This window comes from Arvicanthis niloticus, chromosome 26, assembly GCF_011762505.2.
Source record: "Arvicanthis niloticus isolate mArvNil1 chromosome 26, mArvNil1.pat.X, whole genome shotgun sequence".
Classification (NCBI taxonomy): domain Eukaryota; kingdom Metazoa; phylum Chordata; class Mammalia; order Rodentia; family Muridae; genus Arvicanthis; species Arvicanthis niloticus.
Genome location: NC_133434.1, coordinates 7,408,606 through 7,425,976, shown reverse-complemented (window position 1 = coordinate 7,425,976; position 17,371 = coordinate 7,408,606). Strand labels below are relative to the sequence as shown.

Genomic DNA, 17,371 nt, shown 5'->3' with positions numbered 1-17,371 from the left:
AGGTTAGGTATTGGGTTACACTTCTGATTGAGCATTATTAAACTTATAAAGGCTTTGACTAACATTTAAAAAAAATGTATAAATGCAAAAAGAAAAGGGGGCATGGGATAGAGGTTTTCTAGGGGGGGAATGGGGAAAGGGGATGGCATCTGAAATGTAAATATAATGTCCAATAATAAAAAAAACAAAAGAAAAAAAAAGAAAAATAGTCTTCACAAAGTAATCTTTACATCCAAGAATTTAAAATAACCCAAAGCAAATTAATTTAAAATTTTATTGCAATTTTACCTTAAAATTATGTCAGTGCAAACTGATTAAAACATTAAGTATAATTTACTTTTAAAAATACTATGAAAATAACTTTCTATTGTTTCCAAATGTTATTTTCCAATTTTTGAAGTGTTAAACTAACCTCCATAGTCTTGTTAGGAAAGTCCCATGGGTCCATGGTGATATTTCTTGCCATTTGCGATGACATATATAGATCTTAATAGACATCATGTTCAATCAAATAAGTCTGCCTCTAATGGATATTCACTTCATGATACCACTCATAAAAGAGGTCTAAAAGAGTAAGTCTTATGGGGGAAAATAAAAGAGTGGCTCCAAGACACAGGAGTGAAAAATATGCTGTGCTTCCATGAAGATACAGTTATAATTGAGAATATAGTCAAGTGTCAGTTCTATTACATTGTACCTATGATTGAGAATACAGTGTGCTATAGGGAAAGAATTGTCTTATCACAAATAAATAGGAGAGCCAACAAACAAAAAGAAATTAAAAGAGATAGAAAAGAATGGGTAAGTTTATTACTCTAATTGTTCCCATTCATTTGAAGAAAAAGCATTTAGGTAAAATAATCTGAGGTCTTTCTGTGTTATATGTCTGTCTTCTACTCCTACAGATTTACATAAACCACTGGATCCATAGGTTTATATATATTTACTACAAATACATTTATTTTGTAAATGTACCTGTTGCAGCTTGGCTATAGCAAACCCCGTTCAATCATATCTATGTCCCTCTTATAATTCAAACATTTTGTTTCAGAATTTCATGTTCCCTATCACAAAACCATGATCCAATCATGTTGAGTAGGAGGCATGTGTATACATTCACCTTCTACAGAGGCATGTTTTCAATCATGTATTAATAATGTGCATGTGTGTTTAGAATGAGCTAAACATCATTAATACAAACACTTTATGTTTTAAGTTTCCCCCATATCATTTACCTCATAAACCATATTGCTCATCTTTACTGCACAATTCAAGAAAACTAGTTACAGTCTTTTATTTTGCTTTGTTATTTTGGTGCATTTCTAGTCTCTTGTTATATTATATTCAGAATTTAGATCTCGTACCATTATGGAAAAAAAGCAACTCCCGTAGTAATTTATTATCTCTTCTGAAATATTTACAAAAGTTCATTGTGCGTTTTTGCTGAATCACCATTGAATTACTGATTTACTTAAGTCAACGTGTTGTCCTCCAGATCATTAATTGGGATCCTTTAAGAAATGTTGAAAACAGTAAGCACACATGAAAAGAATAACATTTAATAATAATTACAAAATCATTATTTCACAACACCTTAAATAGGGTGAAATACATTGACATGGCTTCAAATATTTTACTAATTATTTTTAGCCTGAAAGTCAGTGTCGTATATGGTTCATAAGGACATGTCTACAAGGGATTAATTTCTAGACTGAACCTAAAAATCACTACTATTTCCAAACAGAGAGAATCACACACCAGGGAGATAAGAATGTCACACAGGGAATGGAAGATAAAATTTTAATTGCTCTTAGCTTCCCCATCACTCTATGCAGTTCATACAATAATAGGAAGTCTTGAGAGAATATATATATATATATATATATATATATATATATATATATATATATATTATCATGAATATGTATTTGTTTATGATACCTCTATCTTTTAACCATCAAAACTGCCTTAACTTTATCCTACTGATTTGAGAAATTAGAACATGAATCATGGCACTTGATTCATAATATGTGGACAACTTAGAACTTGAGATCTGTGTTTTGGTCCCCCGAGTGAACAAGATTGGGGAGGTTTTATGTGAAGTATCATTACCTACTACAGAACTACTTCATGAGAAGGTTGCTGGCTCTAAAGCTCACACAGAACTGGGAGAGAAGTTTGCCTGTAGAGAAAAGGTGAGCACTCGGATTCAGTTTCCCCTAGCACCACTGCACCTTGGAACGAGACTGACAGTCTGAGACCCAATCTCTAGACAATTTAGGAAAGTAGCAGAGAATGATCACTCATGTTTTGAAGAGCTGTATCAGAAGGAAAGAAAAGAATTATGTTTAAATCTAATATTTTTCATGTATGCTTAATAGATGGGTGTGATGCTAACACAATTTGTATCTAATTGGCTTTACTATCTTCTCTGAGGCAACATAATGCATCCAATCCCCATCTGTGTTAATGGTCAGGCAGATCCTGACCAGAATCATTAGGTATAGTATAACTAACTTTAATACAAATACTCAATTTTCCTGGATAGGTTTACCTTACAATGCTCTATTTAAATCACACGTTCAAGTCACCGAGAAACTCCTAATCTTATGGTCATATCTATTCCGTCATTTACACACCTTGTTTGTTTTAATCCAACACTGAAATCCCTGGTATGTTTTGATGATTGTTATAGATCCATAATATTGTACATGAAAACTATTACTTTAATATTTACTTTGAATAATATGCAATCAAGCAGTCTACCTCCCTTTTCCCTTCAAGACTGAAGTAGTCCAAGGAGTGGCAGCTCTGTGCTGTGCCTGTCTCTATACTCAACACCTAAAACATCATTTCAGCTTATCACTATTGAATGATTTTTAGGATCACATTCGCATCCAAACAATATCTTCTTTGTGCAGTTACCATCCTGCAAGTATTGATTATTATTTTTATAACTGTTATAATATTTTGCATATGATGATCAGCTAACCTCTTGATAAAACACCTTTTCAAGACAAACTTCTAAGTTAACAACTAATTTTAAATGCTCTCTGTGTTTACACAACTATGAGATATGTTTCTCTGCTTTCATGCACAAGATATAACTGTGAAATACTCACGAAATGATTATAAAGATTAAGCAAAGGTTTTGGTAAGGTACTACAGAACTATTTTAATAATTTACAGGTGAGTCTGTTAAAATCCAATAAACATTTTAATTCTAGATATGGCACAGTAATTTCATGGTTGTTTTCATGTGGAATTACTAATTTTTTTGAAAAGAACACAATTTTGTCTCTTTCTCCAAAGGAAACTTTGTAGCAGAATTCAACACAGACAAATTTGGAAGACAGTATACAAAGTTAACTAAATCAGACACAAAAATGAAAGCACTGAATTTATGAGATCATTTTTAATTTCAGAACAATTAGTCAATTGGGATGGGCCAGACATCTATGGCTAGTTCCATGTCTACAGTGACACAATAAGTTGTAGTGGAAGTTGTATTTTAAGAACCTTTGTTTTCTAGCACAACCTGGTCAGAGGCTGAGAACAAAGAAAACTAGTCAGGTGACCAGCAAAAACAGTAGAAACTATGAAAACACATGCTTTAATATGAGTCATGATATTCTTTGTGCTGGAATGATAGAATACTACATTGTACAATGGTTAGTGACCCAAAGTTGATTTGATTCAAGTCTGTAGCAGCTGGAAAGTTGAAAGTATGGAAACCTCCTCTGGCCTGGTGCTTAATTGATGATTGAACTTTATGACTCTTCTCAGGTAGAAGACACAAAAGAAAAGCTCTAAGTTATGCGTCTCCCTTCTCTCTTTAACTCCTTTTGCATTGACAGTATTTATTTATTTCAAATTTTCGATTAGAGGGATAAACACAACCTGTGATAGTATGGATTAATGAACACAACAGTGAAATGTGGGACAAAGAGTTGTCCCAATGTTGAGAAAACCTGAATATTTGGTATAAATGATGAGGAATACACAAGGTTGGCATAGATGAGTAGGGCTTCCAGGCAGGTAGAAAGGTATAAGGATATGCTGGAATTTTTCTTCTGGTCAGGCTATTTTAGTACTCTAGTTTGATGTTAACTTTTTAAAATATATACTATAGTGTGGCATATTATAAAATTTGCATTCTTCAATGTAATTTAGTGTTTTAATATATCTGTTAGATTTTGCAGTCCCCATCATGTTCTACTGTAGAATGTTTCATCTCCATCCTAAATAAAACTCTAACTATGAGCAGTGACATCAGTACCTCCCTCACCATTCTACAGTACCTTGAAGACATCGAGCTTCTGTCTATCTGTATTATTGGCCTCCTGATACTTCATAAAATGGCCCTTGGCAATCTATTATCTTACATTCTTGGTCTCTTTCACTCACAGTGTTTCAAGCTTTTCAGAGACATGATCTATTCAAGGTCTTTAAGCCTCTTTATTGCAGAATAGTGTCCCATTTTAGGGAAAAGTATACCTTGCCTGTTCACTCATCAGTGGATGAACATCTGGGTTTTTCTTCAAATTTATAATATCATGAGTACTTATACTTAATCATTATTGTACAAATTTTTGGGTGAATGTATGTTTTCAATTCTTGTGGGCATGTCACTAGCTGAAATTTCTGGGATACATAATAACATCCTAGTTTAGATTTTGAAATATTTTAAATTGTTTTCCAGTCTGTAATATTTTAAAACACCACCAAAAAACATATGAAGATTCTAATTTGTTTAAATCCTTGTGATGCTTACAGCTTTAATTGCAATCATCCTGATAAGCATGAAGCATTATTTCACTATATATTTGATTTGAATTTTCTTAATAATGAGTGATAAACAACAATGTTTCCAGTGCTGATTGGCTAAGTGTGCATGTCTAATAGAAGAATGACTATTCCCATATTTTTGACATTATAAATTGTATCATTTGACCTTTTTATTATAAAACTACACTAGTTTTAATGTGCACTATCAAAAAATTTTCCCCATGTTTAATCTTTTTTCCATGTTGTATGTCATCTTTCTAGACTTTATATAATATTCATTTCACTAATACATACAAAATAACAGGTTCTGATATTAGCACCTTATCTAGAAAAGATTAACAATCTCAAATTGGTAAAATTTTATTCATTTTCCCCCACACTGTTGATACAGCTTTATATTCTATAATTACTTCCAATGGACCATTTTGAATTAGTTTGACGGAATGGCTGGAGACTTACATATTAACAATAATTACCTCATATCATACGATTAAAACGTAATTCTACATTGCCTATCATAAAGCACTTACATCCAAAGCTTATAGATATAAACTTGCTTCTGGGATGTTAAATGTGTTACATTGACTGCACCTCTATACATATGACACTACTATACCATGCAAACTATTAATGTATTACAGTGAGATTCAAGAGGGGAGAGGTCAAGGTTTTTCATGCTGCCATTTCAGATTATTTCTCATTTTCTTGGATCACATAATATTCATGAATATAAATTCATGAGGTTAATAATTCATGTGCAAGCAAATTTAAAAGAAAACTAGGAAGGCAATAGTGATATCACTAATTCAGAAATTGATTGGGAAAGTATGTCCATTTTCACAAAGATTTTCATTGACTCATGAGTATGGATGCCTTTTTTTTCTGGATGTCTTCAATTCCTTTCCCTAGAAATTTACAGTTCTAATTGCAATGTCTAATATTTCTGCCATTTAATGTCCATATCAGCAAATTATAATTTTATTATATTATTAATAAATTTAATATTTGTTGAGTTTGACTTTTAATCTTCTGTTCTAAGATTTGCTAAGCACACAAATGTTTTTTTTAAAATTTTTTCACATGTTAATTGGAATTTTCTATACTGAATATTTCATTACTAAGATGATGAAATAGTCTCATTTCTTCCTTTACAATTAAAAGAGCTTTATTTTCAGTGTATTTTTTTTACATTCTCAATCTGGAATCTACACTAAAACATTGAATAAATATGTCAAAAATTGTTTCATTTATTAATTTATGGTGAAAGTTTTCCATGGATATTGTTTGAGAAGTTCTGGGTGGTGCTGATATTTTGATATAAAGCAATATCTACAAGATAGGCATGAAGTTCTATAAAACTTCATTAAATTTATTCTGTTTGTTGGATGTTCATGGGACACAAATGGACATAGATACATTAGATATGTATTTGTATGTCACATGTTAAAGTCTTGAACTGTTAATATACATGAAGAGCTGTTGGAAACAGGAAAAACCAGAATGAAAAACTTGAATTCATTGTCGCACATCAAGAGCAGAGAGATAAACATCTTTTTTTCTTACTTCCTCCATAAAACATCCAGGTGCAAATGGCAGATAGAAATTCCTCCACAGTGACTGACTTCATCCTTGCTGGGTTAACAGACAAACCAGAGCTGCAGCTGCCCCTGTTCCTCCTCTTCCTTGGAATCTACCTGTTTACAGTGCTGGGGAATCTGGGCATGATCATCCTGATCCTGCTCAGCTCCCACCTGCACACCCCCATGTACTTCTTCCTCAGCAGTCTGTCCTTCATTGACCTCTGTTACTCCACTGTCATCACCCCCAAAATGCTGGTCAACTTTGTGGCCCTGAAGAATGTCATCTCCTATCAGGAATGTATGACTCAGCTCTATTTCTTCCTTGCTTTTGTTATATCTGAGTGTCATATGTTGGCTGCAATGGCATATGACCGCTATGCTGCCATTTGTAATCCCTTGCTCTACAATGTCACCATGTCTTACCAAGTCTGTTCCTGGATGGTAGGTGGAGTGTATGGCATGGGCTTCATTGGTGCAGCAGTTCATACTCTCTGCATGCTCAGAGTGGTTTTCTGTAAGGCTAATATAATAAACCATTACTTCTGTGATCTTTTCCCATTGATGGAGCTTGCCTGCTCCAGTACTTATGTCAATGAGGTAGTACTCCTGTGTTTCAGTGCTTTCAATATTTTTATTCCAACGTTGACCATCCTGGGCTCTTACCTCTTCATCATCGCTAGCATCCTTCGTATCAAATCCACTGATGGCAGATTCAAAGCCTTTAGCACATGTAGCTCCCACTTCTCTGCCGTTTCTGTCTTCTTTGGTTCCTTGGCATTTATGTACCTACAGCCCTTCTCCGTCAGCTCCAAAGACAAAGGCAAAGTGTCCTCTGTGTTTTACACTACTATTGTGCCCATGCTGAACCCCATGATCTATAGCCTGAGAAATAAGGATGTTAAACTTGCTCTAAATAAGTTATTTCAAAAGAAGTTTCATGTGTAGAGTATTTACCTTCTAAAAAACATACAAATTACAATCTACAAATCTTATTTCCTAGCCCTATATAATCAGGCTCCAAACAAGAAACTAGTTCTGTGTCAAATAGAACCATCCACGTTAGAAAGTCCCAGGATCTGTTAGTGGAATACACCTTTCATGGCTTCTCCTGAAGACTTTAGTTGCAGCCGCAGCATGACTTTTCTAGTCTATGCTTGGGATAGATTCTTCTAGAATAAGGCACTTCTACCTTAGAAGTTCTTTAGAAACTGCTAGACTTCATGATTCCTGTGAGCTTCAAAGCTTTTAAGCATGTTGCATTAAGAACGTGAGCATGTAGATTTAAGTAACACACACGGTACCCCTGCTCACTTTAATGTGTGTACAGCATGAAAAAAATTTATTCTTCTTCCCAGCACAATGAACAAACTCTCTCTCTCTCTCTCTCTCCCTCTCTCTCTTTCTCTCTCTCTCTCTCCCTCTCTCTCCCTCTTTCTGTCTCTCTCTTTCTCTTCCTTTTTTACATGATTACCTTGCACCTGTTATTTCATCTGAATCTTGTAGTAGGCACAGAACATTGGTGGCTTTCTTTTCAACTATATGACAAAATACCTCTTTGTCATGCATGTTTCCTCTACTTTACTCTGTAATATCAAAACTATAAACAAAAAAGAACGTTAAAAAATCAGAATAAAGGCTGCTGCTTTTCTATAACACGTGGCTTTTCTTCATCTCATATGTTTGCTATCTCAAAAAACTATATATGTACTTTTATTGCCAAGTGCTTGTAAACATTACATGGCATGTGTGTCACCATATACTAGTACAAATTATATATATAATCAACAGTTTTGATAATTGAAGAGAACATAAATGGGACAGAAATATCCAAGTAGAAAAATATGAGTACTTGAATTCAATTTCACCTAGAATAATTTCACCTTAGTGTGTTTCAGATCATAATGAACTTTAGTCTCTAGAAATTATATGAATATACTCACAGTAGCAGAAAATGATCATTCATATTTTACAGTGAGTTTACGTCAGAAGACAGAAAATTATCTTTTTTCCTATTTCAAGCCATTCTTTTGCTAGATATGTGTGGTGGTTTGATAGGCATGACCCTAATAGAGTTGTGTGTGAATAATCATTATTAGGCCTATAGAGAGTGGTGCTATTAGGAGGTGTGGCGTTGTTGGAGGAAGTGTGACATGAAAGGATGGGCTTTGAGGTTGCCTATGCTTCAGATATGCTCAATGTGGCATATCTCCTGCTACTTGTGAAGCCAAATGTAAATATCTCACCTTCTTCTATAGCACCATATAGCCCACATACAGCCATGTTTCCCACCATAATGATAATGGACTAACCCTCTGTAACTGTAAGCTAGCTCCAATTAAATGGGAGTTACCATGGTCATGGTATCTTTTCAGAGTAATAAAACCATAACTAAAATGAAGTGCTTAATGATAATTTTAATTTTGATGTTAACACAAAATGAACCTTATTAACTGTGTCTCTTTTGGCCGGGAAGGCTGCAAACTTGACTTGTATTATTAGTCATGTAAGTATTATGTGTAATTTTATATAAAAATTTAATTTTCATGGATAACTTCTCTTTATAAACTTTGGTTGTTGAATACACCATTAAAGTAACACAATTTACTAGGTGTTATTTATTTTGTTTTACTAATTTTAGATACCTTGCTTTTTTTTTTTCCATAAACAACTTTGATTTATATCTCCTTAGTTTCAAAACAATATCATTTTGACAAACTCAACAAAGTGTGTTTGCTGTGTATTTTTTTCTCATTTATTAAAAAATAAAAAAGACATTTATTTTTTAGTACTTTTAGAAAAATAGTTACTTAAATTAACATATTAACTGGATATTTATACAGTCCAGCCATTGTTCCCCTCCTAGCACCTCCTCCCATAGTTCCTGATCCCATTCCTCTTCCCCCTCTATCTCTGAGAGCATGCTCCTTCACCACCAGGCCTTCTCATGATTGTGATAAATGATGGTTTTGTTGTGTTTTTGGATTGAGTTTGCAAAATTTTTATTGAGTATTTTTTCATCAGTATTCATAAAATTGGTCTGAAGTTCTTTTTCTTTGTTGAGTCTTTGTGTGATTCAGGTTTCAGAGTAATTGTGGCTTCATAGAATGAATTTGGTAAGATTCCTTCTGTTCTATTTTATAGAATAGTTTGCAGAGTGTTGGTATTAGGTGTTTTTAAAAGTCTGGTACTATTCTAGACTAAAGCTATCTGTCCCTGGGCTTTTTTGTTTGGGAGGATTTTATTGACTTCTAATATTTTAGGGGATATGGGACTGTTTAGATAGTTTACTTGCTCTTAATTTAACTTTCCTAAATAGTAGCTGTCTTAAAAGTCAGACACTTCATCTAGAATTTTCAGTTTTGTTAAGTAAAGGTTTTTAAACTAATATTTGATGATTTTTTAAAATTTCCTCAATTTCTCTTATTATTTCTCCCTTTCATTTCTGATTATGTTAATTTGGACATTGCCTCTGTGTCCTTTAGTTAGTTTAGCTAAGGATTTATATATCTTGTTGATTTTCTCAAAGAACAAGCTCCTGGTTTTGCTGATTTTTTGTTTAGTTCTGTTTGGTTCTAACTGGTTGATGTCAGCTCTGAGTTTGATTATTCTCTGCCTTCTACTCCTCTTGGATGTGTTTGCTTCTTTTTGTTCTATGGCTTTCAGCTATGTTGTTAAGTGGCTAGTGTTGGATCTCTCCAGTTTCTTTATGAGTGCACCTAGTGCTATGAGGTTTCTTCTCAGTATTTTTTTCATTGTGAACCATAAGTTTTGGTATGTTGTATCTTCTTTTTCATTGAATTCCCAAATGTCTTTAATTTCTTCCTTTATTTTTTACCTGACTAAATTATCATTAAATAAAGAGTTTTTCAGTTTCCATGAGTATGTGGGCTTTCTGTTATTAAGTTGTTACTGATGTCTAGCCTTAGTCCATAGTGATCTGATTGGATGAAAGGTATTATTTCAATCGTCTTGTATCTGTTGAGGCTTGTTTTGTGATTGATTATATGGTAAATTTTGGAGAAGGTGCCATGAGGTCCTGAGTAGAAAGTGTATTCCTTTGTTTTGGGGTAAAATGTTCTGTAGGTGTCTGTTAAATCCATTTGGTTCATAACTTCTATTAGTTTCAGTGTGTCTCTGTTTAGTTTCTGTTTCCATGATCTGTCCATTGCTGAGAGTAGGTTGTTGAAGTCTCCTTCTATTATTGTGTGAGTTCAATGAGTGTTTTGAGCTTTAGTAAAGTTTATTTTATAAATGTGGGTGCTCTTGCATTTGAGGCATAGATTTTCACATTGAGAATTCATCTTGGTGTATGTCTCCTTTGATGAAAATGAAGTGTCCTTCCTCATCTCCTTTGATATCTTTTGTTTCAAAGTCTATTTTATTCTATATTAGAAGGGCAACCCCAGCTTGTTTCTTGGGACCATTTTCTTGGAAAACTTTTTTCCAACCTTTTTCTCTAAAGTAGTGTGTGTCTTTGCCATTGAGATGTGTTTCTTGTATACACTGAAATGTTAAATCCTGCTTGTTTATACAGTCTGTTAGGTTTTGGTTTTTATTGAGGAATTGAGTTTGTTGATGTTGAGAGATATTAAAGACAGATGATTGCTAGTTCCTGTATGGACGTATGATTCTCTCCTTTTGTATTTGTTGTGAGTTCATTAATTTCTTCTTTTTTTTTTCATGAAGATTCTCTTCTCCTGTTGGAGTTTTCCTTCTAGAATCCTATGTAGTGCTGAATTGCTAGATATTGTTTAAATTTGGTTTTGCCATGGAATAATTTTGTTTTTCTATCTGTGATTATTGAGAGTTTTGCTGGGTATCATAGCCTTGGTTGGCATTTGTATGCTCTTTGGGTCTACATGATATCTGTACAGGACCTTCTGGCTTTTATAGTCTCTGTTGAGATGTCTGGTATAATTCTGATAGGTCTTCCTTTACATGTTACTTGACTACTTTCCCTTACAACTTTTAATATTCTTTCTTTGTTCTTTACACTTAGTGTTTTGATTATTTCATGGCAGGAGGATTTTCTTTTCTGGTGCAATATATTTAGTGTCCTGTAGGCTTCTTGTACTTTTATAGACACTTTTTTTTTTTTTTTCCCCATTGTGGAAGTTTTCTTCTGTGATTTTGTTGAAGGAGTTTTCTGGCCCTCTGACTTGGGAATTTTCACTCTCTTCTATTCCTATTAAGTTTTGTCTTCTCATTGTGTTCTGGCTCTCCTGGATTTTTGGGTTAACAGTTTATTGTGTTTTGTATTTTTTTTTTGATCCTTGTATCAATATCTTCTATCATATCTTCAATGCTTGAGATTCTTTCTTCTGTCTCTTGTTTTCTTTTTTTAATATATTCTAATTGAATATTTTCTTTAGTTACATTTCAAATGTTATCCCATTTCCCAGTTTCCACCCTGAAAACCCCCTCTCATACCACCTGCTTCTATGAAAGTGTTCCCTCACCTACCCACCCACCCACACCCAACTCCCACCCTAACATTCCCCTACACTGGGGCATTGACCCTTTACAGGACCAAGAGCTCCTTCTCCCATTGAGGCCTAGCAATTCAATTCTCTGATACATATGTGGCTAGAGCCATGGGTCGCTCCATGTGTACTCTTTGGTTGGTGGTTAGTCCCTGGGAGTTCTAGAGGGTCTGGTTGGTTGATATTGTTGTTCTTCCTATGGGATTGCAATGGGCACCCTGTGCTCAGTCCAGTGGTTGGCTGTGAGCATCTGCCTCTGTATTTGTCAGGCTCTGGCAGAACCTCTCAGGAGACAGATATATTAAGATCCTGTTTGCATGCACTTCTTGGCATCCATAATATTGTCTAGGTTTGGTGACTGTACTGTTGGTGATATTGCATCAGTAGTTCAGTAATGTGGAGAAAAAGAGAAATGAGATATATGTGTTAGGCAAAATAATAGTGGCAGTAAGAGTGACTACAATATACTTAAAAGTGTTTTAAAATTTTCAAATACTGATTCATTTGAACTCATAAGCATTATTCACTGCAGAGAGAGAGAGAGAGAGAGAGAGAGAGAGAGAGAGAGAGAGAAACTATCTGGCATTTGAAAACAGTCAAAAACACAGCCGGGTGTGTGTCTTTGTCTCTTTTTTGCTGCCGGAACAGAGTATCCATCTAGTATTCACTTTCCTGCTGCATTAGGCAGTACTGAAAGTTTAGGAAACCTGAGAGAGTCTGGGGAAACAGAGATGTCTGGCCTCATCCTTACTTTAGGAATTTACATACGTGGCAATTAATTTACTTCAATAAGAACATGAAATTGGTGGCCTCATAATTTATTATCCCTAGAAGAAACCAAACTTGTTTAGTATTATATTGAAGAGTAAGTTTCTAACAGAATTTGCAGAATACATTCTATGTATTACAACATGCAAACTCAACTTAATCAATAGGGATAAAAACTCTAATATATAAAAATAATAGATATGTTATAAAAATATATGCAGGACCAGAAAAGGATACCTGTAGTGGGTTGGCCTGATGCTGCTTTTATTTTAATGATAATATTGATTCCTCAAGACCTAGTTGCCTAAGAGATGAGAGAGTCCCCACATAGATACAAGTGATGCTATGTGAACTTGCCTTCCCAAGTTATTTCTGATTAGTGAATAAAAATGTCAATAGCTAATAGTTGGGTAGAAGAGACATAGGCGAGGTTTAGGGTTTCCACACTTGGGGGTCAGAGGAGAACCACAAGGAGAAGAAGAAGGTGAATGGAGGAGGAGCTCTCATGGGTTAGGTAAGTTATAAACTTGGCCCTGAGGGCTGGCCAATTGGAATTAAGAGCAGTCCAGATGAAGCACAGTAAGTAATTACTTGGGCTTATTGATAGGAAAGTAGACTCTAATAGCATAAATATAGATGTCTGCCCTGCTCTTGTGCTTATTAAAACTTAGTGTAAATATAAAGGTTATGTGTATCCTTTGTCCAGAAAATAAATGGTCAAAGGTGGGGTAGAAATCCTGGGTTGAGATTTAAAAATTCTACAAAATATACCAAATTACAAATTAAAAATTTAACATCTAGATATAATTTCTACTTTTATAGTCAAAAATAACTGGCTTAGAATTTGAGATGGTTTTTCTAGGCAAGGTATGGTCAGCTGGAATTAGAACAGCACAGAGGGGTCAGACAGTAAGTTTGAGGGATGCTGTTGTGGTTATTGACAATTTCTTCAATTGTCTTGCCGTATCAGTCATTTAAATTATTTCCACGTTTATGCTATTTTTCTTTCTTCTTTCATATAAACACAAAAGAAAAATTTTATGCTATATGTTTGTATTGAGTATGGCACTCAAAAGTTACAGTGGAACAGTTTATGGTTTCATTTTTATATATTGTAGATTAAAAGTGGGAATTATTTGCCTATGAGTTAATATGGCACTTTCAGTTGACTAAGAAATGACACAGTTCTGATACATGTATTTGGCATAAATAATGAGGTATCTACTGTATGAACTCTGGATGGGGAAGACTACCAGGAGGTTGGGAAAGCAGCAGGTTGTGTGTGGTGCATGTGATGTCAGTATTCTTTTGGCACATTTGTAAATTTCTAAAATTTCATTTATTATCTTCAACACTTAGGTGTTTGCGTGTGTGTGTGTGCTTGTCAGGACATATATAATGTGTGAGTGTTCATGTGGACGTCAAAAGACAACATTGTGGAGTTGGCTTTCTCCTCAACTTTTAAATAGGCTGCACGAATTGAACTCCATATGCCTCTGGTGTGGTTCCCACCTGAACAATCAGACTGGCCCCATGTTTGTAATGTTTATAACACATTTGCTAAAATATATTTAATGCATTTGCAAAATTCATAGATTTCACAGTACAGAGTTACATATATCCATGAGTTGTGGCAATGTTGTCATATTATATTATAAATTATTTTTATCACCTAAAGCCTCATAAGCACATTTGGTTAAGTGACACCCTCTTTCCCATATGTCACAAAGATACTGAGCTTCTTCATCTCTATGAAATTGTTTCTGACATTTCCTATCCATGTTACCCCATAATGAATGACCCTCTTTGGTTGCATTCTCTTGGCATGCTTCGGGGCATTTGAAGCAATGAAATATCTCAGAACTGCAGGCTTCTCTAATACAGAAAAATTATCTATTCCATGGCTCAGTTCCACTCTTCCTATCTATGTGTCACTGGATGGATACTTTAAATGTTGGATGGCTTTAAATGTTCAAATAGAAGCACTTCTGCAGTGCTTCTATTCATATCATACACTTACAAATCACACACAGGTTTCCTTGTACATGAACATTCTCAGTTTTGGGGATTTTTGTTTTGTAATTGAGCTATGGGTTAAGTTAAACAATTTTTCTTATAAGCTCTGTGAAATTGTCATTAAGCTCCAAATGCTTATAAGCTCTGTAGCAGAGAAGAACTCTCTTCTTTCTGAATTTTTGTTACAGTGTTATATGTTGGTTACAATGGCATGTGACCATTAGGTTACTAACTGTACCTCCTTTATTATTTCACCAGTCTTGCCAAGTCTGTTTCTGGATGAAGCGCATGCCATGAGATTCACTGTAGCCATCTCTAGAGGTAAATCTTTAAATGCCTCTTGAAGCTCCAACAGGGTGCCCAGAGCAACTCTGCACATGCCCAAGAGCTCTGGATTCATGAACGAAAGACAAACACATGCAGCGTTATTTTTAATATCCCATAACTAGTTCAATGGCTCGGCCAATCCTGAACCTCCACATGGCTAACACACTCCCCATCCAGTATTCCTGTGTTAATATTTGCTAAATCTATTTTACATCTCTGCTACCCCAGATCCAATCGGGAGAGTGTCCCCTGGGTCTGCTTCCCTAACCCTTAGATGTCCATGAGCTCTTAAGTCTGATTTGTCTGCTTTCCAATCTTGACAATTCTGCTCTTTTCTCTTCCCTTCATCCCTTGTCCAGGAAATCCAAAAGTCCTGCCTCCATCTCCTTGACCAACCATTGGCTGTTAGTAACTTTATTGATTAATCAAAAACCAACTGGGGACCCTCAGAGTCTGGACACACAGACTCCCATGTGATTTTGGGAGCCTTATTAAGACAAAGCATTTGAATCAATCCTTAACACAGTATCTCTAGACAGATTTAAATGCCCCCAATCCTTTTTTGTGGATCTGGAACACTCCTATTTTCAGGGGAGAGTTACTCATCTTCTGTAGGAAATATTTTTGGTTAGCATGATTTGATAGTTTCAATATTTTGTGTATTTAGCCTTTTAAAATTAGCTCTATTGACAAACGTTTCTGAATGTGATTTCTGAAATAAATTATCTTCATAAAATGAGTATATCCAAGACATAGTTTCTGATTCCTACTGGTAGGGAAATCTGTACTGGGGAAATGGAAACACGAGGAACAGCTTCTCCTCACAAGGAAGTGGCACCTGTGAAACTTACAAAGTTCAGTGTGACCACATACATTTTCCACAGTCCCACACACTCTGCAGCATTATCCAGTTTTGGAGTTTATTCTGATAACCGTTCTGTACCACTCTTCCCTGTTTCAAAGCATGAATGAATTATTTGAAAACCAAATTTTAGAATCCCATATTCAGAAAGTTGCCTTCACTCTTCTGAGACAGGGTTTCACTGTGTAGCCCTGCCTGCCTGGTAATGCTGTGTATGTAGACCAGGCTGATAGAAAACCTGCAATGATCTACTGTCTCCGCATCTTGAGTGCTAGGATTAAAGTTGTCTGCTCCACCACATCTGGATTTTATTTTTGCTTGTTTCCTTTAGAATCTTGGGGATTTTTGGTTGTTTTGTTTTTGTTTTGCTGCATTAGCTTACAACTGCATTTGTAAAAACATTAAATCTGCAACAATTTTCTCATTGAAGAGAAGTAACACGTATCCACTAAAACTGAATAGCCATTCTGAAAAAAAAAATCATGTTTTATATTCAGGGACTAAACTCTAATAAATTAGAGTTCTAATAAATTAGAAATCTAATAAATACTCAAACGTTTATAATACTCAAGCATTAGTGTTGAAGCCTGCTCATTCTGCAACTATCACATCAGTTATCTCTCTTAACAGGCATAGGGAAGTGCTGGCTTTGTTATCAGCTTGCTTCAAATATGAGATAAGACTAACGGCTCCTTCATATAGTTTGTATTTTTGTGATGAGATCTGGATTAATTGACTCTTCTTGTTAGTTATAAGTCTGATACAAACACAGCAAATGAAGGCAGTAGAGACAATATTTCTGCAGGTTGGGCCTAGAGATTGGAAATGGCTTGGGTAGAATGAAGTCAGGTAGGCAGAGGCAACAGGGTTAGTGTATATGATGAACCTACATCCAAACCTAGAGGTGGAAGTAGATCTGGCTAAATGGAAAGGTTGGATCTAGTGTGGAATGTGCCTATGGGTTGGGAGAAAGGTAGTGAGGATCATGGGAGAATACTAGAGGTTGGCTGTGGCACAACTTGGGTTGGTCAAGACTAGGTTGCGGAACTGGATGTGGGACTCGAGCTAGATATGTAGAGTTGGGGAGCAGGTTTGGATAGGGAGTTAGAGAGACTCACCTGGTCAGACCTTGGTGAATGAAATGGAAGGTAAAGATCAGTAATGAAGTATAATGCAGTTTAGAAGGGACCCGTAAGAAACTTCAAGTAAGAAGGCCCCTGATGAAAGCCTAGAGGTTAGATGTAGTTCAGGCAGAGGTAGCCAGACTAGGATGACCTGTTAGCTGTGGATCCTGGTCTAGATATGGATGGTTGGAGAGAAGTAAGGAATGTGGAGTTTTTATTGTTTTGAAAGTATTGATACTTTCCACACAAGTTAATTAATGAATACAAAGTTATATTCTGTCTTCTGTTACTTTTTGCCTCCTTTTCAGGTCAATGGATCTGGTGCATATTGATCTTCAATACTCAGGTCATTAAAACAAAAACTATGTTGTAGACTACACCTTTCACTCTCTTTCATAAAGTATTGGAACCTGATTTAATCTT

The 17,371-nt window shown here is 35.1% G+C and overlaps 1 protein-coding gene across 1 annotated transcript; it reads left to right on the top strand.

Annotated features, from left to right (window-relative positions):
* Window positions 1–1,935: 1,935 nt before the first annotated feature.
* LOC143439009 (olfactory receptor 8G50-like) lies at window positions 1,936–8,761 on the top strand. Its single transcript, XM_076924719.1, has 2 exons — window positions 1,936–2,195; window positions 6,372–8,761. Exon 2 carries the CDS (start codon window positions 6,378–6,380, stop codon window positions 7,311–7,313), a length of 936 nt encoding a protein of 311 aa, XP_076780834.1. The 5' UTR covers window positions 1,936–2,195; window positions 6,372–6,377; the 3' UTR covers window positions 7,314–8,761.
* Window positions 8,762–17,371: the final 8,610 nt, after the last annotated feature.